Below are 22,543 nucleotides of genomic sequence, written 5' to 3'. Positions count from 1 at the left end.
CCATGTCCACGGACGCCTCCGGCCATGAAGACTAAACAGCAGATTCCGAGGCAGCTGCCTCTTTCCCCCCATTTCTAAAGCAGGCAGGATTTCGCAGTTCAGTTGAAGTGTTCCATAGCTCCTGGTGGAGGCCCACATATTGGCCGGGACCCCCATCGCTCAGGCCGCGACTGAGATTCTCGCCATGGCAAGGCCTCCCCCTGATCTCCAACCACTCACAGACCTCCTCAGGACTCTCGAAGAAGTGGGCCTTGCCCTTCACCAGAACCTTCAGTTACGCTGGGTATAATAGCATGCCCTGTAGGCCCAAGTCCCTTAAGTTCCTTTTCACTCCTAAAAAAGATTTCCTCTGTTCCTGGACTGATTTGGTGTAATCTGGATATGTAGTGATCTTGCTGCTTTCAAACTGGATATCTTGTTTCTCTCTAGCGGCCCTGAGGATGCAGTCACTGTCTCTGTAATTTAGGATTTTGGCAATGAACACCCGCGGGGGGGGCACGCAGGGGGCCCCCGGGGGTGGCGGGGGGACCAGGGCTCTGTGGGCGCTCTCAATGGTGAACATGTCAGACAGGCCAGAGGGACACAACTGGGTTTTGATCCACTGTTCCAGGAAACGCTCTGCTGACCTGCCCTCTGCCCTTTCCGGGAAGCCCAGTACACAGATGAATGATGCTGTGCCCCTCAGCATCCTTGGCACGGCGCTCCAGAGTTTGGGTTGTGGAGGATAACTGTGTTGTATTTTTTTCCAAGGCAGAGACCTCACCCTTCAAGCCTGATGCAACCTCCTCTAGGGCTGTGACTTTATCTACAACTTTATGTCAGAATTGGATGGGCTGTCGCCCCATGCCAGTTCGCGTGCAGTCAACCTGCGTCCCCGTGAGCTGGAGCGCTCCTACTTGTGCTGCCCCGGTTCCGGTCTCAACCCAAATGTGCAGACCAGGTCTTGTCGTTGGTTGTAGCCACGCATCCAACTGTGAGTGCTCCCTGTGTCGCTCCCCCAATGCAGGTCAAGGAGAGTGCTCCCACAGCACACAGCGAACACACTCGCAGTGCGGCTTCGCAAGTAGCCTGGAAACAGCTTCCCCACATCACCCAACTGTTTAGGGCCGATGTTCCAAAGCAGGGACCTACATTTCTGCTGGGGCAGGATTGGAACCGATCTCCTGCGTGTGGTGGGCCAGTTCCACACCCGCCTCATCCAGGCCAAGAAGTCAAGGGGCACCGGTCCAGCACCCCAGCAGCTCCACGATTTGCAGCCTCATCACCCGCACCCCAGGCTGAAGGGGGAGGGGGCAAGCTGCCACGAGTCGTCCTACCTTTATGGGAGAGCTCCCATGCACCACGTAGCACGCCTCTCATCGAGCCCATCCACCACAGTCCACATCCGCTCCATGGTCAAAAGGGGGACAGTCATCTCAGCCCCCCACAGCAGTCACAGCAGAAAGTGGCATTACTGTCTGGGCCAGCCTCACCCTTGCACCAGTGACCACTGAGTGCTCATAGTGACACGTCCACGCCAGCGGGTCCCAGAAGCAGGCTTATCCTCAAAACACATTAAGTTGGGACCTCCTCTCCATAGCCCGGATCTAGTAGGGTCCCACAGACACACGAGTAGTCAGCCAGCAACCGGCCCCCAACACAGCCTGGATGGCATCAGCAGCCAGGTGCCCCTCTAATTGGCTGATTCACTGGGGTACACAAGCCCTGACTTAGCAGAGGCACCCAACCGCCTCTAGAAACTCCAGGTTCAGGCCAGACAAGTCTACAGGCCCATGAAAGCTGTCCGACCAAGCAAGCGGGTGGGTCGCCCGGAAAACACCGCTCCAGTTCCACACGGGCCAACCCAGCTGTACAGGCCCGTTGCCAGGTCTGGCTGAAAAGTGCCGACAGCCCTCCATTGGTGCGGCCGGCTGCACCTCGTCACAGTCGGGCAGAGCCTCTTCCGCAGCATCTGCCACACAGCTCAAATCAGCAGCCGGAGGCCAAAGGCTGCAAGGCTTCCAATCTGTCCGGGTGCCCGCCAGACCCCACTGGCTGTCAGGGGGGAGAGGACGGCCCAAAGCGTCTGGCCAACGAAGCCCCGTCCCTGCAGGCTCCAACACCGGATCTCTCCTTGAAGCGTGGGCCGCAGCAGCTCCTCCCTTGACCTCAGCTGTGAAGCAAGCCCGGTCAAGCTCCTGGGCCTAAGCAGGCCCCGCGCTTGTCCCGTGGTGACGGTGCCCTGTCGGCCGAGGGTCGTACCCTGTTATGCACTATCAGCCGCCGATCACAATGCGGCAATCAGGGACTGCAGTGGGTTCCGGATTCCAGGATATATGTAGGATTTTACGGCAGGCTGGCTGGGAGCGGAAGAGCTCACGTCCTTTCGGCCATGATGCTTGGCCACGCCTCTGACAATTCTTCAGTAGTTATGATAGATGTGACCTCTTATGTCCTCACACATGCATTGTGCCTCCTTTAATTAGCCAAAGATCAATATATCTGCTGGGGTCATATTCCTCAAAGTTGGGTTTTTCTATATTAAGAAGCATTAGGTCTTGGAGAACATCTTGATTTGACTGTTATAAGTGGGTTCTTAATGATATTCGTTGCAGAAAACCCACGTTCAGCTTCTACTGTAGATGCAATGAATGTGCACATCATCTCCACAAGATTTAATATATTAGTCCACTTTAAAGGTTGTGTTGCTAGCAACGAGGAGTATGCAGGCAGTACAGGAATGCCCTTGATCTGAAAGCTTTTCATGTGTGTTTTAAGTCCACAAAACCCCTCTACAATTGCCAACCTCTCATCTGTGGTGAAAAGTACCTTCAACGTGTTGTGCAGTTGCCTCAATATCAGAGACCCCATATTTTTAGAGTTCCTCTCTACTTTCAGTCCACAATGTATAATCAAATGCCTGAAATCCTTGAACTCTCATGCAATTTAAAATTTGCAAGCCTCTCATCAATATACTTAACCATGTTGTCCATGTTCTCTGTGTCACTTTGGATTGTTGCTTGCTGGTGGGCATTGTCCTGATAACTTTATTTCTCAGCCATCAGTAGAAATGTTTCCACACTTATTTTCTTGGGGGTGGTACAGATTTGTTTTAAACTGCTGCATATATTCACCCAGCCCACTCCTAAGGCCTACTAGGGTTACTGCACACCTCTCTCTACAGCAGTTTGAAAATGCTATAAAAGCAATTCATTAGACTGAAAGAATTTTGAAAGCTGAGCCACTGGCTTCAGAACATCTGACTGTAAAGGTGTTTATAAATGTAAAACTAGATAAAATTATGAGGTACTCCCAGCTGCAACCTGTCCCAGGTGTAGAAACACTGTCTGCAGGTTTTGATGAATGGCTGCCAAGGTCCTGGTTTTGCCAAATGCCTGCCAAGGACTTGATTTTGCTGGATACCTCTCTAACCTTTTTTAATATCCGTGAAATGTGCAAAGTTTTCATCAGTTATTTTTTCAATTTCTTTGGTGTCTCTTCGCCTCTTAGGACTATCCCAGTAAAATTTGAAAATTCATTTAAAAATATGTTCAAACTAACAAATAGAGGGATTGGATATTACAGAGTCTAGAATCCCAAGCTGAAGCTTGTGAGCTACACAATTGAATGGCAGAAGAAAGGGAATGTCTTTCTTTATAAGTGCTGCACTCCCTTAGATCCCATCATAAATGCAGCACCATCAACATTGATTGCTGTTAGTGATGGACCTGGATGTTATGTAGACCTCAGACCTACTAAATCCAAAGATGACCTTTTGATTCCTTTAACTATACCCTCCAGAAAACCTTCAACATGTGCATGTTCGAGTGAAATACGATCTGCACATAGAGTGAAGAGTTTCCCACAGTTTACTACTCTCACCAGCAGTTTCTTGTTCAATGATGGCACTATCTGTGCCTCTATCAGCAATAATGCAGATGAAGTGAGAATTTGAAACTATTTTATAACGTCCTGTTGAAGTATATCTGCCTAGCATCTTATGAACTCTGAGGCTTTTTCGCGGTGTGTGTAAGTTTCTCCTGTATCTACACCTGCTTTCTTCCTAGCCCTATATAGAGTTTCCATGTCTGAGAGTGGCTTACATTGTTTTGTATATGGGTAAGCTTTGTTAAACAAGATGGTCAGTTTCTTTCTTTCTCTGTCCTTCAGTTTCTGTATTGCTTGCATGCCGAGGGGCTGCTCTGTAGGGACTCTAAAATGTGAGGTACTTGCTGTTAGAGTCTAATACTGCAGGGCTGTTTATTTAATTTCCTGGCGGTACCATTAAACACGCCATGTGTGCCTTAATAGTTTCATGAGCTCTGATTGTTTCAATGCGCAACTGTTTACATCTGCTTCAGAATGCATTTCTATTTGAAATCAAATAGCTGGCTGCTACAGTAGGATATGTGTGACAAATAGTGCAGTACAACTTTGGTCCATCTCCCTCCTGACCGTCCTTCAGGGGTAGCCATGGCCAGGATTCCACACAGTGAGACTGAAAAACCTTTCTGTTTTCAGCATCATACTTTTTATTCTTGGTTATGTTAGGATTATGTGGGGTAGTATAAAGCCCAACCTCAGTTAGTTCTGTGGTTTCCTTCTCCTGGCATTTCTTTATCAGTGTCTGTACTTTTTATTTTAATCCAATGTTGGAAAGACTTCGCTGAGACATATTTGCTGATCAACAGGGCAAACTGATCAAGTCTGAGACTAAGTGAATACTTGATCAGTTTTAAACTAGCAGTCCAGAAATGTTGAGCTACTATGGCAACAAGCTTTTCACATAGGAGACTGGATTAAGTCTCGATACAGTTTTCCTCCTACAGTTTTTCAAACTCTTTAAAAACAAGGTTTGAGGCTGCCTGCTGCATGTAATCTCTGCTACTTCAGTTCATGGTGATTCTTTTTCATGCCAAGTTGTGAACTTGCTGAAGTCCAGTGCTACACAGGCTGCACTCTAGATCTAGAAGCCAAGAAAAGATTTACACTAAGAAAAGGGTTTGAGCTTTATGAAAAGTACAAGCTTACAGAAAGGTGATTCAAATCTACCATCCATGTTACCTTATATAAAAAAATAAATAGAAATTATGTGTAATTGCTTAATAAAATTGTATAAAATTAAATAATGAAAGGTGAAACAAAGAAGGGAATAGAATGGAAGTAAGGCAAAAAAGAAAGGCAAATAAGGAAGGGAAGAAAAATAGTTAAAAAAATTAGAGGTAAAAACAAAGTAGAAGAGAAGGCAAAAAAAATGAAAAAGAAAATGGAAAAATGTAAAGAAGGCAAACAATAAAACTGCAGGGAAGGAAAGAAAAAATAAAAGCAAAAAAACCCCTAAAAAGTAAGGTAAGAAGGCATAAAAAAAGGAAATGATGTGAAAGGAAAAGAGGGGGGAAAAAAGCAGAGAGAAAAAAGGAAAGGGCAAATAAGGAAGTAAAGAGTGGCAAGATGGCAAATAAAAGAAAGAAAGGCGAAAAGAAAGATAATGGATGGAAGGAAAGGGGGTTCTTCGAATAATATATTGAATACTAAAAATCAAATTACACCCCACCTATGTTTAAATAATATTGTTACAAGTGTGCTGCAAATTAAACACCCTAGAGCGTTTTTTTTTTAACCTGGACAAAGTTTATCAAAGGACCATTGGTGAAACAGCAGGAACACAATATGGCATGCTATGTCCACTTAGTGTCAGATGTCAGGCAAATCATGGGGTGCCACGAGTGTAGTGCCACTTTAGTTGGACATATAGTGTTCAATCTGAGACTGAAACCGCAACAGATGACCACAGACGAAGGAAAATATTACTGTCAGATTGAGTGTATATCTGCATTATAAATTATTTTGAAATACGTTCAAGGAATAACTATTGAGCTGGGCTGCAGGGGAATCATTTGTCTTGTACCCTCTGACAGGTTTAGGGAAAGGTGCAGCTGCCCCTAGCCTGATGGCTAAACAAACAAGCAGCCTGAAAACTGTGTTCTGCTTTTTGCCTTTGTTGACTGCTCTGCATCTTTCAAGAAAGTTGCTAGAGCTACATGGAGTTAAAATTGCTGGAATGGGTTCCTCGAATGCCTGATCATTGTTAGCAACTGCCTCAGGATACTTGGGATATGATGATGCATTGTGATTGAGCCTACATCAAGATAAGCTGTGCCAGTGGAGACCAGCAGTGCTGTGTGCTGACTTCGTTCCTTTATTACTATGCTTTTATGCAACCTAGAGTGGGAGGTCGCTAAGGCTTCGTTATTTCACCAGAGTATTGAGTCCAAATATTTAACAGCTCTATATTGAGACAATGTCATTGTGTTATGTAATGCAATGGCAATCAGCTAAGATAGTCTTGGATACTTGGGAGCAGTAGGCAGAAAAGAACAGGCTTGTTATTTATATGGATTAAATCTGAAAAGTAAGGTTGGGAAAATGAAAAGAAATTAGGAAATTATGTGCAATATTCCTACCTGTTATCAATAAGTCTCTTGTGGCTCTTTTGGTCTTGCACCTAATAAAGCTTATCAAGGGAAACTAATTCTAATTATGTTTTAGGATGCATCTAAGCAGTTGTCTCCAGTAGAGAGTTTAGATGAGTTGGAAGCATCCGTGTTGAGAAACTTCCTTCAACTAGGAATTTTTACGGTAGTGGAATTAGTACATTTTGATTTGTCTCTCCTCCTGTTGAGCTAGAGCACTTAATTTAGTAATCCTCTATTGCGAGCCCTGCACAACGTTTGGCATTTACACATGATGAACTGTGCAAACAAACTGGTAATTCTGTAAACCATGACTTATTTTGCAAGTTATTGTTAAAGGTATACAATATTAAAGGTAAAAAAGTAAAGTTTTTTTTTTTTACCTTTTCGAAGCCAATCTATTTCTTCGTCTGATTTAAAAAAATATATATATATTATTGCTACTAGGGTTTTACTGGCATTATTGCTGGAAACATTTTATGTGCAATATTGATGTGTATATGTATTGGTGCCGGGAGCAATAGAAAACAGGAGATTTTGCACACTCGCTAGTTAGACCTGTAGCGCACCATAGATGAGCGGCCTGCCTCAAATGGAGCAGGAGGCTGAGGCCAAGATGGACAGGGTAGTACAGGGGGATCGAGCCGCGCAGTAACCGGCAGCGGAGAGATCACATGGTTGCCCCAGCCACAGTGCTTGGACTTGGCAGGTGAGAAAGTGTTTTTTGCCTTGAGATCCACCCTTGCACAATCTGCAGCTGGTTTGTGCCATGGAGAGCAGATGAGTGTGAAACCTGGGCTGGCTCCAGGTTTGCAGGGGCACTACGCCCTTCAGAGCAGCAGATTCAGGTCTCCAACTGGGAGTGGCTTATGGACAGGCAGCCACAAACGCTGGCGTCTGACTGGGCCGTGGTCTTAAGACTCCCCTAGCCAATCACTGACCAGAACAAAGTCATGGGCTTCTAGCCAATCCAAGGCTTCCAAAGTTTCTCTAACTTTCTGACAGCATTTCCGATTGGCTATGAGCCCCAGAGTGCCACAGCCCATACATTATTTATGTGATTTTAATGTCTATTGTCCGTTAAACAAAATAGACATTAGATCTTCTTGCCCGTCACAAACATCAACATGTTTCAGGTGGTAGACAATGTTAATTCCCCACCCCTGGAGTCTGTCATGTTTACAGAATTTAGATGGAGTCATTAGTAACCCTTTCCAATTTTAATCTACCGAATAGGAAGTTGCACCTGATAGAATCAGATTCTTGATGAAACCGCAGCAATTTGTTTCCCCACAAGGGACACAGAAATCCCCAGCATTGAATAAAATAGACTTAGTTACAAGTAGTTTGTGACAACCACTGAATAATGGATTATGAACATTGCCTGTGGGCAACAACACCTTCAGTGAGGGTTTAGAAACTGACTTACATGATGGGTGAAGCAAACGAGGAACCATATTATCTATCATGGATGACCTCATTTACATTTTTGCTTGTTTGAAGCGAACACTGTAAACGGCAATACTTTTACATAAACACTCAATTGATGGCACTTTGGTGATGGGAATAAGGTTTGAACAACAATTTTTTGAGAGATCTTTTCTGATCATGTACACAAAAGGTTTATCAAACGATTAATCGTAGTAGCTGGTTCTCTTATATCTTGCCTCACGCTAAACCCAAACCAAAGTAAGTAGCACAAAAACAGGTGCAACCACTTGGAGCCAGCTAATACAACCCCAAATTTCCACACAAAGTGTTGGAATGTATATACTTATAGTAGAATTTAGTGTGCACTCAGCAACTTGTGTAATATCACTCCATTTATCAGGCCATCATCAGTCATTCACTTAGATATCCAGGTGAAGTCTTGCAGTTAGTTCTATTTATGTCTTTAAAATTGCTTTTCATCTGAAGAAACATGTATTAAAAATATTATTAGAGCAGTTTTGCCAGCCAGTGCATTTTGTCCCTGGAGACTTTCTCAAGGTGCACATTGACACTAAGCTTGTTCACTGTAAACGTGTTAAAACATTCACTTTGTTTCCACTTTAATCACTCAATATGTGTATATATTCCAAATGCTACAATATTGAACCTGTCCAATCAATTTCATTGGATGTGTATATGCTAATTTTGAAGTTCAAATGGTTATCATACTAGCTTAAAACACTTCTCATATTCAGTGTAAGCACAGTATGAGAGACCTGTACTAAAATAACAGTGACAATTATTAGAATGTATAATGTTGACACAAGTATTACATCCAGGCACCAGCATGAGAAAACGTTATGTATTGTTTTGTGACTGATTGGACAACATACTTGTTTTTATACCGCACACATCATCATGGTCGGAGTCTTGGACAAGATCTTAAATTCTCCTGTTTTAGCTTCCCTCCGGTGTAATGGTGACATTAGAACAGTTATGTTTGTTGTGGGTCAGTGTCATGGCAGGTTTATGTGCAAGTAGTGGTATTGTATGATTTCTAGTGGTTGATGACTTGTAGTATTCTAGTAATGTCAACAGTTCATGCTGTTCTTTCTGGGGGTGGTAATATGTGATATTGTACTGCAAACAACTCCTTGCACATGGTATGCTCCCTTGAATTAATGTCCTTAGTATTGCAGTTCAGTCCATCACTGACATGGTATACTCTCTGGGCTGGTGATTTGTAGCATGTTTGTAGTAGTCAAGCAAATGGTATAGTGCATTCTCTGGAGGTATGGACCCTGTGGTATTTTAGCATAAGCTTACTGTTGTGTACAATATTGGACTGCAGTTTGCTGTATTAGGCCTGTTACCCTGTTGCACCCTTGTACAGTCAGAGCCTGAGCATGGTATGCTCTGTGGATTAGCGTGTTTTAGGTAATCTTTCAGCTGAACACATAGTTATAGATCACTCTGGGGACTGGAGGTGCGTGCTGTTGCCCAGTCATATTCTGGGCATGTGATGGCATCCGGCAGTTAGTGCCCACTAATGCTTTAGCAAAGTTAGACCGGGGAGGGCAAGATATGTCATCCGGTTTCTCTTAAGTATTGTACTGGTATACCCATGGCCTTGTATGCTGTCTGGTGGTGATATGATCAGTGCACACTTCTGAAAATTGTTGCAGCAGGCAAAGAGAATCTCTTCTGTGAGTTTTTACTGTCACGAAAAGTACTGTGGGTATGAAGAGAAATAATTAGCGAAGAGGATTTATGCTCTGCTTAGCTAATTATGTCTAACTACCTAATTCTTTCAATTATAGTTTTTATACTCTGTATAAGGTGATTGTTAAGAACCTGTTTAGCCAGAAATGCTAAGCATGCTCAGCTTGTCTCCGTGCTCCTACTTCCACCATCCCAGATTTTCTGGTCTAAGATAGTATGTGGGTGGAGTCCTTTTGACTGCGAAGAAGCTGCGATGCAGGTTTGGGTGTCTATTGTTCACTGCCTGTTATTTGTTATGGTTTACTTGCAGAGTGTATGCTGACACACAGATGCCTTTGTGATCCTTTGTTTGATGTGGTATTGTCTGGATTCATCTGGTTTTCCGGGGTGGCTGAAGCTCTTCAAAAAGTGTGGAGTGTCCCTCTGTATAAAAGTCAGGGGTGCAAGACTTGGGTTAATTGGCTACAGGTATGTGTACCAAGTTAAGCAGGATGATTACCATGCTCTTGGAAACAGGTGAACTCCTTTTCCCACCACAGGTACCGCACATGTTTTTGAGGGTATGTGATTTCCTTTGTGAATTAGTTATGTGGGGGGGGTTGATGTTTAAGAGTTGGATGTGGGTAAGAATTGCTCCTAAAACTCTTCATGTTTGCGCCTACTTTCAAGGTCCCTGAGGCCCTCTGTCTGCCTTTGTTACGCCTAAAGCCCACTACACAGATTTGGGTCATCGATCACTTACTTGCCTGATGCTGCAACAACTTCACAGGGTTATGGCTGTTGAGTATTCGGTGCCTGTGTCCTATCGACGGTTGTCTTGTCGCATTTACTGGTCCGTCCGTTGTCTGGTTGAGTTTCTTATATCCCTCTATGTTCTTGGCGTTCTTCGTGCTGGATCCCTGCAGTATTTTCCTGTACCAGACCCAGTCCACTGGCAGTTTCCCTGGTGACAGAAGGCAACTGCGTGGCTTGTTTTGAGTCATCTTGGCACTGCCCTCTTCCAGAACCCCTACATGCACAACTTTATTTAACCTGGCATTGCCTTTAACCTGGCATCGCCTTTTTTGTCCGTCCCTTTTAGAACTTCCGTATTTCGGGCAGTCACGTCTGAATCTTGTAATTGCGCACCAATTTGGTGACTGACTTCAATCTGGCTTGAAGTCGAACATTGGAAAAGGTGAACTACAAGGGGAAAGTTTGTAAATGGACAAAGATAGGATGCAGTATCAAAAGGTTCAGACTCTCGTCCCAGATATTTCTAAGCACCGGCTGACAACTTGGCCGTAAATATTAAGTTGATTAAGGTAATTTAAATCATTATTAATCATGGGTGTTTTACTGTTTAAAATTATCACTTCCTCCAGTTTAAATGTTATGTTTTTTGTTTTCAATATCCTGCCTGTACAGTGTTTTCAAAACTAAATGCATTTTACACTTCCTCTGTTTCATCAAGAGTATGTGTCCCATACCTGTAAACAAAAAAAAAACAATTTTAAAAAGCATGTTGCACGAGAATCATTCACTACTTTACAATATGAACCGAAGTCCATGTTCTAAGTGTAAATATGGCTATCCAGCTCTTAGTCAACATTCCTTTAACCCAGGTCATATGGTATAGGTATATATTTATATATACACATGAAACCGTAGTCTCCAACGCCCCCCCCACCAATCCTCCCTAGGTCCCCAGAACACAAACCGATCCAAACATCAAGCACACATAGTCACCCCGTACGTAATGAAGGAGCCCTACCCCATCATGCACCACCTGAGGTATCTCCTCGCCCCTCCTCCCCACTAGACTGGAGCCCAGTCAGGCAATCCACCTCCCCCAGTGTCAATCCTGGACCCAGCCATCCAGTTCCGATCATTCTGCTTCATCCATAAGGTGCTTCCACGGACCACATACCTTCTCATGTTTCTGGGGAACGCATTGTGACAGTCGGACCATTTTTAGCTGTTGCATTCACCATTCTAAGTTCTATCTCCTATCCTTGACTGTTAGAGGTGCCGCCAATACCCAGTTGAGGATTATGTCCCACTTAGCCACTACCAATGCCACATTATAAAATAGTCCTGTGTAATTTTCTTGTGGCTGCTCGCCCCATATTCCCAGCATTACCAGGGCCTGAGTAAGAAACAGAGTGAGGCCCAGCCCTCTCAATATTGTTTTACTTATCGTATCCCAGTATCCTTGTATTCATGGGCGGTCCCACTAGGTGTGCGATAGTGTGCCCTGTTGTCTGCAACCTCTGAGAAATCTATCACTGTCTATCCTGCCCTTTGTCAAAAAACGTGTTCTAGTGTAGGACCCCCTGTGGAATACCTTCAATTGTGCCAACCCTAAAGCATGCCCGGATAGCAGCTTACCTAGGGTAGCTACATGCTTCTGCCCAATGGCCAACCTCAAATCTCCCTACATTTCGCTCCCAGTTGTCCCCAAGTGCAGTGAGGGGGGTAGACTATAATTAAGCAGTGTGTCATATATCTGTTTGTGCAGGGACGTCCCAGAACTTTAACCTCTAACAGTGTTTTGTTCTCCATCACTTCCAGGTTGCTGAGATGGGCCCTCATTATATAGCTCATCCGCATGTAATTGAAGATCTGGCTAGCTGACAGCTCATATTGCGTGTGGAGGTCCTAGAATGGTATCGCCACTCCGTCCTTCCAGACGTCCACTATTTTAGAGATACCCAGCTGGTCCCTCCTCCAGTAGCCTTCTATGTGCCATAGATCTTTCAATACCTCAGTCTCCCAGAGGGGTGTCTCCATTGTTAACTTTCCTCCCAGTACCCATGGCCACTGTTGCTTATTTCCATAAGCACACCGCTGTCGCTGTCTGGCACGGGTGTGCGCTCATCCAATCTCCCCAATACAGGTAGCACAGATATACCTCTGGGTCCATTGCTCTCTTGTGTGCCATCAGAGCGGGGTTCCATTGGCTTGCGTAAACCCAGTCGTTAGCCACCAATATTTTAGATGCTCAGTAGTATAATTTTAGGTGCGGGAGAGCAATCCATTCCAACCCCCCCCCCCCCCCAACCCCCATCACGGGGTTTCGTATTCAGGGGTGAGAGTGCTATCCTAGGGGGTCCCCCATCCCAAAAGAGTGCCCTCGTCACCACGTCCACTTCCCTAGAACCAAGCAGGGTCCTCAAATGGAGTTTTCTGCAGGACGTGAAGGAATTTAAGTAGGTAAATCTTCTTATAGAGGGCTACTCTGCCCATTAGCGTAAGGGGAAGCTGTTGCCAGTGCTTGACATAAGTTTTAGGTCGAGCCTAGAGTCAGCGCGCATGCGCTGGTCTGCGAGGCCTGCTGTATCTTCTCTACAGGCATTGATCCTGCCTTTCGCCTCCCCGTGGTTCCTGTGTGTGTTTATCTAAAAACCCCGTCCTTCTGTTGCTAACATTAACATTAATCCCTCCTTTCGGTGAGTGGTTCCTGTCCCTGGCGACTGGCCCCCTCGCATGTGGATTTGCTACTGTGTGGTGTTTGTTTCGTTTTTAGGTCTCGTCTGATCCAGCGCTTGCGCTGATCTGGCCGAGACATTTTGTATACAGGCTTTTTAAAGTGCTGCCGTGGCCTAAAGCTACAGTGCACGTGAACGTGCACGCGCGCAGCGCCATGTGTCTTTCCTCCCGTAATCGCGATCACTTTCACTTTCGTTGTGTCTTTCCTCCCGTAATCGCGATCACTTTCACTTTTGCGGCCGCGTTGCCAAAGCTCGTTTCACTTACTGTGCATGCTTCTAAATTCTGCTTTTATCCTCGTGCATCACTGTCACCGTGTTGCTGGCCCTCTTCGTCTCACCCCTCTCTGCAGTTTGTCATTGGTGTGCAGATTCACGTATGTTCTGTTTTTATGTTTTCTTTTGTGTCTCCACTTCTGTTTATTGGAACTGTGTATTTGGGCACACGTCAGCTTTCTACTGAGTGGTTTCAGCCTCGCTGCTGTCCCCCCTGAGGACTGATCATAACAGAACTTCATTTAATATATAGAGGTGCCTAATGTACATATTGACCTCTCAAGCAACTGATGACGGAGTTAATATTAACAAGGTACCAAAAAAAATCGTCCAGCTTCAGTGTAATTTAGAATACAGACGAGTGTGGGACTGAAATATACCTGGTAACAATGATCTTCCAAGAAACCAAAAACACGAACACATTTTGAAGAAAAATAATGTCACTCATAAGTAATTATTTTAACGTATGCAGTAGAAGCATTTGTAGGGTTGAAGCAATGCTCGAGGTGCATCACACAAAATGACCAGAATGTGCAAATCTGAGTGGTGAAAAACTGCTTTAAATGCGTTACTAATCCTATAAAAATAATACAAAGCTTTAGTACTGTTTTTTTTTAAATGCTTGAAGAGTCTTAAGACATATTTTGCTTTTGTTTTAACTTATGAGTTCCGTTTTGTGGCAGCCTGCCGTTTTCATTTGCTTTGCATGTAACATCTACATTTCTTCTGCAGTAGTTAAAGGGCAGGCCTGCTGTTTGTCCGAGCCTACTTTTGGGACTTGATGTCACTTTCACATGACCCTCGTCGTTCCTGATGTGCCACTGCTTCGATGTTCTGCTGAAACCAGAAGATGTACCTCTGCTTTCTTTAAAGTCCCAGTCTAGGGCATCAACCTGCTGGGCATTGCAACAACACTTTTCCTGATCCGGTCCATGGCAGAGTCGGGCGAAAGCTACATTAAGTCAAGGACAAGCATTTGCAATGCAATAGGTCTCGCAGTTACGAGAGTTTCAGCTATTGGCATTGTAAATAACAATGCCTTTTATTTGTTTTTAAAACAAAAACAAAAAAAAGGCATTTTTATTTGCAATGTTAATAGCTCAAACTCGCGTAAATGCGAGACCTATTGCATTGCAAATGCTTGTTGCACTTCTTATTCTGTTTGCTAATTGGGAAAGCTCTCCTCAGCATAGCACACACGCCGCTGCTGCTTTATCTACACCACCACCCTTTCATCTATCTTCTTTCCCGGCCAGCCCATGCCCGCCCTTGGGGAGAGGACGTGGCCTATTCAAAGATGGACATGAAACATAAGTGTTCGATATTGTATGAAAGTGACAGAAGACCCGTTCGCGTTTTAGAAGGTGCCCTGGGAGTCATCTTGGATTGGTCGGTTTTGTACATGCCCGTCAAACAGCCTATTCCTAAAAAAAAGAAATACAGCACCGCAGTGGTTTACTGGCACGACTAATTACACAAGTATTCTCAAAGCTTCACATTTTACAAAGCACTGTTGAGGAATTTGCAATCGATATAATGTTGTGAAGTGTAAAATGAATGGATAAATGTATATTAAACGATTACAATACTTTGTCATTTGCCCACCTTCTTAACATGTGTTTAAACTGCTCCTTCATGCTCCTGTCTTTCCTGCACAATATGGCCATCTCATAATACACCATGCGGTATGTACCCGGCCGTTTATTTCAATGAACGACAGGCTTGTTGGTTAAGCACTCGATCAGAATGCATGTCCTTTCCTGCTCACTCCCTCTTGTGTTTCTGCCCCTGAGCCCCAAAACAGCAGCTGCATTATTCACTTTTTGTTGCTGATAGTAAGGTATGGGGTGAGGATGTGGCCTAACGGCTAGAGCGGTCGACCTCGAAGCTGGGGAACAGAGTTAGTCTGGGCAACGGTGCTCAACATCCAGTGATTCTGGGCAAATCACTTAATATTCCTGTGCCTAACAAAAATGAATAAGCGCACGTTATTCAGTCTAGCGCGCCCTTCTTGGTCATCGAGCTTTTCCGCCATCTGTTTGTTAGCTAATTCAAGCTGGTGTACCTGCCACTGGAGAGTCTGCGTATCAACTGAGAGGACCACCGTTGTGTCCTCAACTTCCGCCATCCTCGTTCCCATTTTCGAAATGTCGGCCCTCAGCAGTGTCACATCGCAAGAAATGGTACCTATGGAGGCCTGCATCTGCTGCAGGGTGGCCATAACATCATGGAGCGTGATTTCTTTTTTGTTCTTCAAAAGGTGGGTCAGGCAGGACTCCCGGCGCCGCCTCCGACACGCCATGCCGATCTTTGCCGGTGGCGTACTTGTCGATGCGGTTGCTCTGCACAGATCTTGGGCCCCTGCCGCTCATGGCGCCTTGAGTATCAACGTGGGTGATCTTTGCACAGTCGACACAGGGCAGGCGGCGCAACCCGTCCACCACAGGGCAGGCGGCGCAACCCGTCCACCACCAATCGCCTATCCGCACGCTCCGCCTTCTGTTACTCCGATCCCGGCCCTGGGTAGGATAGAGGTACCCCAACCAGTATCGGTTGCGTGGCGCGTAGTTAGCTATGCGGGGGCCGGGTATGGGCCTTAACCACGACCTCCGGGGCCGACCAACTACCCGCCGCTATGGCCTCTGGGGATCTCCTCTCTTCAGTACCTGCAGATTGGCAAGCCGTCAGGGCGCCGGTGTCTCGCGCCTCTCCCTTCTTCCTCTTTCCCAATGCCCCTGCTCCTTTTTAGGTCTCGCCTGCGAACGCAGCGCGAAGCGCTGCTTTCGGCGAGATCTATTGTTGCTGACTTGCCTCGGAAGTGGGACAGGAGATGTGCACGCGCAGGCTTTTGGCGGATTTGAGTTGGTGTACGCGCTTACAGCCACGCGGCGTGCACATCTCCTGTCCCCCTTCCCTCGCAAGCCAGCAAGCAGTTTCACTTTCGTCCTCACCAGCCTCGTAATTTTTTAGGTCTCGCTCTCGCTGTGAACGCGCTTGCGCGTTGAGTGCCTGCTGAGTTAATTATAGGTCCGCAGCGTGGGGCGCCTGTCGGCATGCTGTGATAATGACCTTTGGTTTTTTAAAGCACGAAGGCTGTGTTTGCACTTTTTTTTTTTTTTAAATAGGCGGACACGTGCAGAGAGACCACGACTGATAGAAGAACTTCCGGCAGCAAGGGGGACCAATAGTTAATTTCCCGTGATTTCGAAGATACCAAGTTTTGCCAAAGCGCAATAACAATGCTTCAAAATAAACTATTTTATGCACATCGCGTTACAGTTTTCAACCCGATAACTAAACAGTTGACAGGCTTATCTACCACCGCTTATCGCTGCTTAAAATCATCCCCCAGGGGCACAAAGAAAACAATATCCTGCGGAATACTGGGGGGGAGGCAGGGCTGACCCTGCTCCCTGAGGGCACAGTCCACAATGCTGCAGATCACAGGCAGTTATGGGGGAGGGACAAATGGTTGTAAGAAGGCTGAGGGACAATATGGCACGAAAAACGTTTGAGTTCCTACCCATACCAGGCGCACCCAACCCTCCCTCCCCAAGATGCCGCGGTACTCACAGGGATCTCTGCCATGGCCAGCATCAACTCTTCTTCCTCCATAGCTGCTCCCACGGGTGCAGGCGCTCGCACGCCCCGGCAGCAGGGATTCCGTGGGCGGGGCTTGAGGCGGGGAGGAGCGGCCACGCGCCGGGACTCACGCGATTCTTGTGATGTGGCGGTTGGGGTCCAAGCGGCTGGAACGGTAGACAACGCGCACCCTCCCTACAATCCGCCACTTGCTGGGATGGGGGCGGAACTGCTGTACACTCACCCCCGGCCCGAGCGGTTGAAATCCCTGCCCGCAGTGCCGGATCCGCGGGAAAGCAGAGGGGGTCTACTGCATCACAGCCAAACCAACTGCACAGTTTGCTGACACAGGGAGGAGGTAGCCCAACTAATGCCCGCGTAGAGCAACAGCATCGACGGGCTGGTAGACTGTTGGTGACCGGGGCTAGTTTCAAAGTAGCTCCTGATGTGCACCTTTTAAGATTATTTTAATGGCAGGTCTATTGTCGAAGTGTGCCCAGGGTTTTACGTGGGGTGCGTCCTTCCGCTTCTCAGACCTAGCAGTAATTAACAAGCATTTGCCATGCAATAGGTCTCGCATTGACGCGAGTTTGGGCTATTGACATTGTAAATAACAATGCCTTTTCTTTTCGTTTTCTTTTTCAAAACAAAAATAAAAGGCACTGTTATTTAAAATGCCAATAGCTCAAACTCGCGTCAATGCGAGACCTATTGCATTGCAAATGCTTGTTTATTTTCCTGCCATACAAGGACAACCTCTCCCCTGCGTGGGGCCTTCTCCTCCCTCGGCGGGGGCCGCGTTGAGCCGTCTCGATCTACTTAAGGCGCGCCGTGCGCGGAAGGCCCAGCTCCGTCCTGCCTCAGGGTTTTCTAGTTGTTTCCCCACAGGACCTTCCTTCAATGGGCCCGCGCCACTTCTCTGCATCAGGGGTGCGCTGCTAGGCCCTCCCTGCGCCAGTCCTGCCTCCCACTACCTGTGAGCTGCAGCGTCCTCGCCCGGCGCGCCTCCCACCGCAGCTCACTTCTCTCCCGGCTGCGGCTGCCACTGTGCCTCCCGGCTTCTCCGCCGGGTTTAGGCCTCCGCTGCTTCTTTGGGCTTCCGGCGGGTTCCCAGGCACGCCGCGATTTTCTGGCCGCGGCAGCAGTCGCCGCTGGTGGTGCGGCGTCTCCGTCGCTGTTTTCTAGCCACAGACTTCAGGATTTATGCCCGAATTGTCAGGGGTTATCTCTGCGTCCTCAGGAGCCTCCTTAGGCTGCGGCCATTTTCTCCGGTCGCAGACCACGCCCCACCGTAACTCTGTTTTTGTTGACATCCGATCTGTGCCTATCGTAGGAAGCTGGCTCCTTGCACTGTATACCTATTTTTGCTATTCTATATAAAGATTCCCGGTATCTCCTATAAGTTGACAGGGGCTTGCTCGAGCAATCCTGAAGGTGCTCTCTAAGGGGGTAGTGTGATCGAGCAGCCTTAGGCTTATGAGCGAGGAGTGTTAGACATCTGCAATACACACACAGTCAGTAAGCGGTTCACATGACTCAATAAAGAGATCTACACCGATATCTAAAAATAACATATATATATATATATATATATATATATATATATAGTGCGTGTCCGAATGCATGGGCATTTCTGTTGGGAATATATATATATATATATATATATATGACTGAATTGCTGCCTTCCAACTTCCCCACGGGCGATGAAAAGAACCAGCACGAACTCCTCTTAGTTGGAATGACAGGATGTTTATTGCTCACTCAATATGTCATTACGCGTTTCGACTGACGCAGCAGCCTTGATCACATGGAGAAATGCGTATACCATAGCTTTTTTAAATACCACCTACTAGTGTCACGTGCTCCCAAAGGACATAGAAAACATACTATGAAAGTGTTTTTTTCTCTTCTTTCACATGTGCAAAATAACGCTAATATTATAATAAATAGGTAACAATAATAAATACATTATTTAAAACAATCTCACCAATATTAATTGGATAAATCCATAAATAATACATCTAGACCAATGGAAATCATGATATGGAGTTTGGTGAAGTACATAATACTGTGGGCCGGATTTTGTATTCATATATGCAGAAATAAAACATGTAAATATGTGAGTGGATACCATTAAATTGCTGTCGTAAACAATAATATTTTACAAAACAAAAGTTTGTCCGCATGATCATATGCTTAAATACTTTGCTCAAATGCAAAAAAATTACAACCAGCAATGGGGTACATCTTTTAGTACTAAAATCCTGTTGTTCAAACCCACAGTAAAATCTCGCATGTACCTCTCTTGAAACTATATTACAAACACTTATTTGAATATGAACGATGTTGATAGTTTCCCATGGTCGTATTGTCAGATCTGAATTAAAATACCAGATGTTTCTTATCAAAAAAGTTTGTGCAAATTACGCCTAAAAACACCTAATTATTAATCCAAAAGTGCTTCTCTAGTGCTTAATAAATACCCTAAATAGTAAAACCCTTATCTAAAAACACATCTAAACACTCTAAAATATATGTTGACTAAGTTGATTTTTTATGGGATAATTTTCTAATTGATTATTTTTAAAATCGTGTATGTGACCGTAAGATGGTAATATTACTGGGAAAGACTGGGGCTAGCGAGTGTAAAAAGAAACCTCCAGAGATACGGCCAAGTACATAGACAATAATAAATATGCCTATCCAAGGATTTACTGTGTTTATAATAGTGGTATAATACCTGATGGTGGTGGAAAAAGTATTTCGAACGGAAATTGATTATAAATAATAGTGCAGATCTTCTGTTGTATTAAGTCCATTGGGCGACTTGCTATCAAACTCCATTATCATATGCGTTTCAAGTTTTCTCAGCATGAGTTCCCTGTCACCTCCTCTTGTCGGAACAGGGATTGCTGCTACTACATAATACTTTAGACAATTGAGGTCATTATGGTGTGTTGTCTTAAAATGGCGTGCTACAGGATAATTTGTGTCGTTGTTAACTATAGCACGGAGGTGCTGCAGAATACGCATATGAACTGGTAATTTGGTACTGCCTATGTATTGTAAATTGCAGGTACAGGTAAGGACATAAACAGCGAAATCTGTGCGACATGTAAAATGTCCTCTTATTGCTCTTTTATAGGGACTAAAAGGAACCGTAAAATGAGTAGTATTCTTACCAAATTTGCAGGCTCTACATGTTGAGCATTTATAGAAACCTGATTGAGGCTTTAACCATGTCGTGTTGGTAAGAATTTCAGGACTGTTCTTGACTAGTTCCGTCCTCATAGATTTAGCCCTTCTAAAAGTAAGGGTAGGTGTTTTGGGTAAACTTGGTGCCAAAACAGCGTCAGTTAGTAAAATAGGCCAGTTTTTTACAATAATGGCCTTTACTTGTCTTTGCTGTTGACTAAAAGTAGTAATTAGTCTGGGTACTTCTAGGTTAGCCTCAGTTCCACTACTAGTGTCCTTACTGACAGTGTCTCTGTCTAACAATGAATCCCTAGATCTAAGGGTAGCTTTGAGAATGGCTTTCTGTAAAATGTCATCGCTATACCCTCTTTTTCTGAAACGATCAAGGGACTCTAATTTGCATTTATTGAATTGCTCTTCTGTGCTGCAAATTCTTTTAAGTCTTAATATCTCACCCAAAGGGATACTTGCTATCAAATGGTATGGATGTGAGCTGGTGGCATGTAGTGTGGAGTTGCCTGAGGTGGACTTTCTGTGTAGAGTTGTGTGAAGTGTCCTATTTTCCACATAGACAGTGGTGTCCAAAAAGTCAACGCTGCTTTTGTTGATACATGATGTAAAGTGTAAATTCATTTCATTGACATTAATGTTGGATATAAACAATTCAGCACTCTCAACACTTCCCTCCCAAATGATAAAGATGTCGTCTATGTAACGAAACCAGCTCTTAACATGAGTGTCCACTGTCTCACTAAAAATGCCTCTGAGAGCCTGCTCCTCCCACCAGCCCACGTGTAAACACGCGTAGCTGGGAGAGAAGCAAGCTCCCATCGCCACACCTCTAGACTGTCTATACATTTTTTTATTGAACATAAAAAAATTGTTATTCAAACACCAATTGATCATTTCAATTAACATTGTGTTGTGTTTATAATAACTGAGGGATCTAGTCTCTAAATAGTGTTGCACAGCAGCCAATCCTTTTTGGTGTTCAATACTTGTGTACAGTGCTTCTATGTCAAGAGTGATGAGTATACAATCATCATTCCAGCTGGCTTGTTCCAATTTTTTAAGAAAGTCTCCAGTATCTTTAACGTACGTTGGGAGCATCTGTACATGACTTTGTAAAAAGTAATCCACATATCGACTCATATTTTCACACATCCCCCCAATAGCAGAGATAATCGGTCTTCCAGGAACAGGTTTTGTTTGTTTGTGGATCTTTGGGATAAGATATAGGATGGGTATAATAGGAAATTCCTTGTGCAAAAACAGATATTCCTGTTTGGAAATAAGGCCATTCCGTTTGTATTCCAACAGAAGTTTCTTAAGGGCTTCTTTAGCTTTATTGTATTCACCCATAGATGACTGAGCATAACATGTGGTATCATTGAGTTGGCGTAATGCTTCATTTGTATAGTCATTGCGTGGCCATATAACCAGATTGCCACCTTTGTCGGACTTATTGATGATGATTTCCTGATTGTTTTTTAACTTGGATATCAATTTTTTGTATTCAATGTCATGGAATTTCGCTCTGTGCTTGTTCTTCACATGATTAACCTTGTGGTATAGATTTTTCAGATCTTCGGTCGTTCTCTCATGGAAGATATCAATAGCGTCCTTTGGCATCATAGGACAAAAGGTGGATTTATTTTTGAATGGGCTTTTGCCAGCACATGAGTCAATTAAATTCAGTGTCTTAATTTGTTCTTGTGTCGAGTTTGGTATTACAGTACTATCACTTTCCACCGCTGTATTTCCTGCGAGTTCGTGAATGGTCAGAAGCATGCTCGCATCGGAAGCCTGCAGATTGGTAGCAGAGCCGCCATCAGTGAAAGCCTCATTGTGGATATTATCTTGTGGTTCGTTGTTGCTGCCTTTGATTGTAAAGAATTTTTTTTGCTTCAATTTTCGTATGTAGGAGAAAATGTCAACTCTTGTTTTGCCATAGTTGAAACTACTTTCAGGGCAAAAAGAAAGTCCCAGCGCCAAAAGTTGTGTTTCCGCTTTGCTCAGGGTCACTTTGGATAGATTGACAATGGTATTGTCTTCTAGCGCCTGTACCACTGACCTCTTTTCGGTTTTGCTCCGCCTGAGCTTGCGCCTTGCTTTGCGCTTCTTGTTTCTTCTTGCCCTTGATAATTCCGTGGATTGCGCGGCCTCAGTGTTTGCCGCCTGTCGTTGGCTAAAAAATTCAATTCTTCACCTGGTTTCAATCTGCTTCTTTCGTCACTGTTATCACGTGCATTATCACTCATTTCTTCCAAATCACTTCCACTTGTTAATGAGGTCACATCCGACACCGAGGATTCTATGTCATTCGGTGTTTCATTGGCTTGAGTAGTCGGATTTCCCGTTGCCCTGGATTCATTCAGCCTCATTTTTCTCACATTATCATACTTGCGCGCAAAC

The 22,543-nt window shown here is 44.8% G+C and overlaps 1 protein-coding gene across 2 annotated transcripts in view; it reads left to right on the top strand.

Annotated features, from left to right (window-relative positions):
- The window catches only part of DLST (dihydrolipoamide S-succinyltransferase), a 150,592-nt gene that overhangs the window by 11,006 nt on the left and 117,043 nt on the right, over positions 1 to 22,543 (top strand). Inside the window, exon 1 of one of the 2 annotated variants that reach the window (XM_085626742.1) lies at positions 9,919 to 10,073. The exons of the other annotated variant lie outside the window; for it this stretch is intronic. Coding sequence (XP_085482868.1) covers positions 9,921 to 10,073 — 153 coding nt within the window. The 5' untranslated portion in view covers positions 9,919 to 9,920. Of the gene's footprint in view, positions 1 to 9,918; positions 10,074 to 22,543 lie in introns of those variants that run through there. 2 annotated transcript variants of the gene reach the window in all.

The sequence above is a fragment of the Triturus cristatus genome, chromosome 9 (assembly GCF_964204655.1).
Source record: "Triturus cristatus chromosome 9, aTriCri1.1, whole genome shotgun sequence".
NCBI classification, from domain to species: domain Eukaryota; kingdom Metazoa; phylum Chordata; class Amphibia; order Caudata; family Salamandridae; genus Triturus; species Triturus cristatus.
Note: the sequence above shows the minus strand (reverse complement) of the source record. Positions and strands in the feature narration are given on the sequence as shown.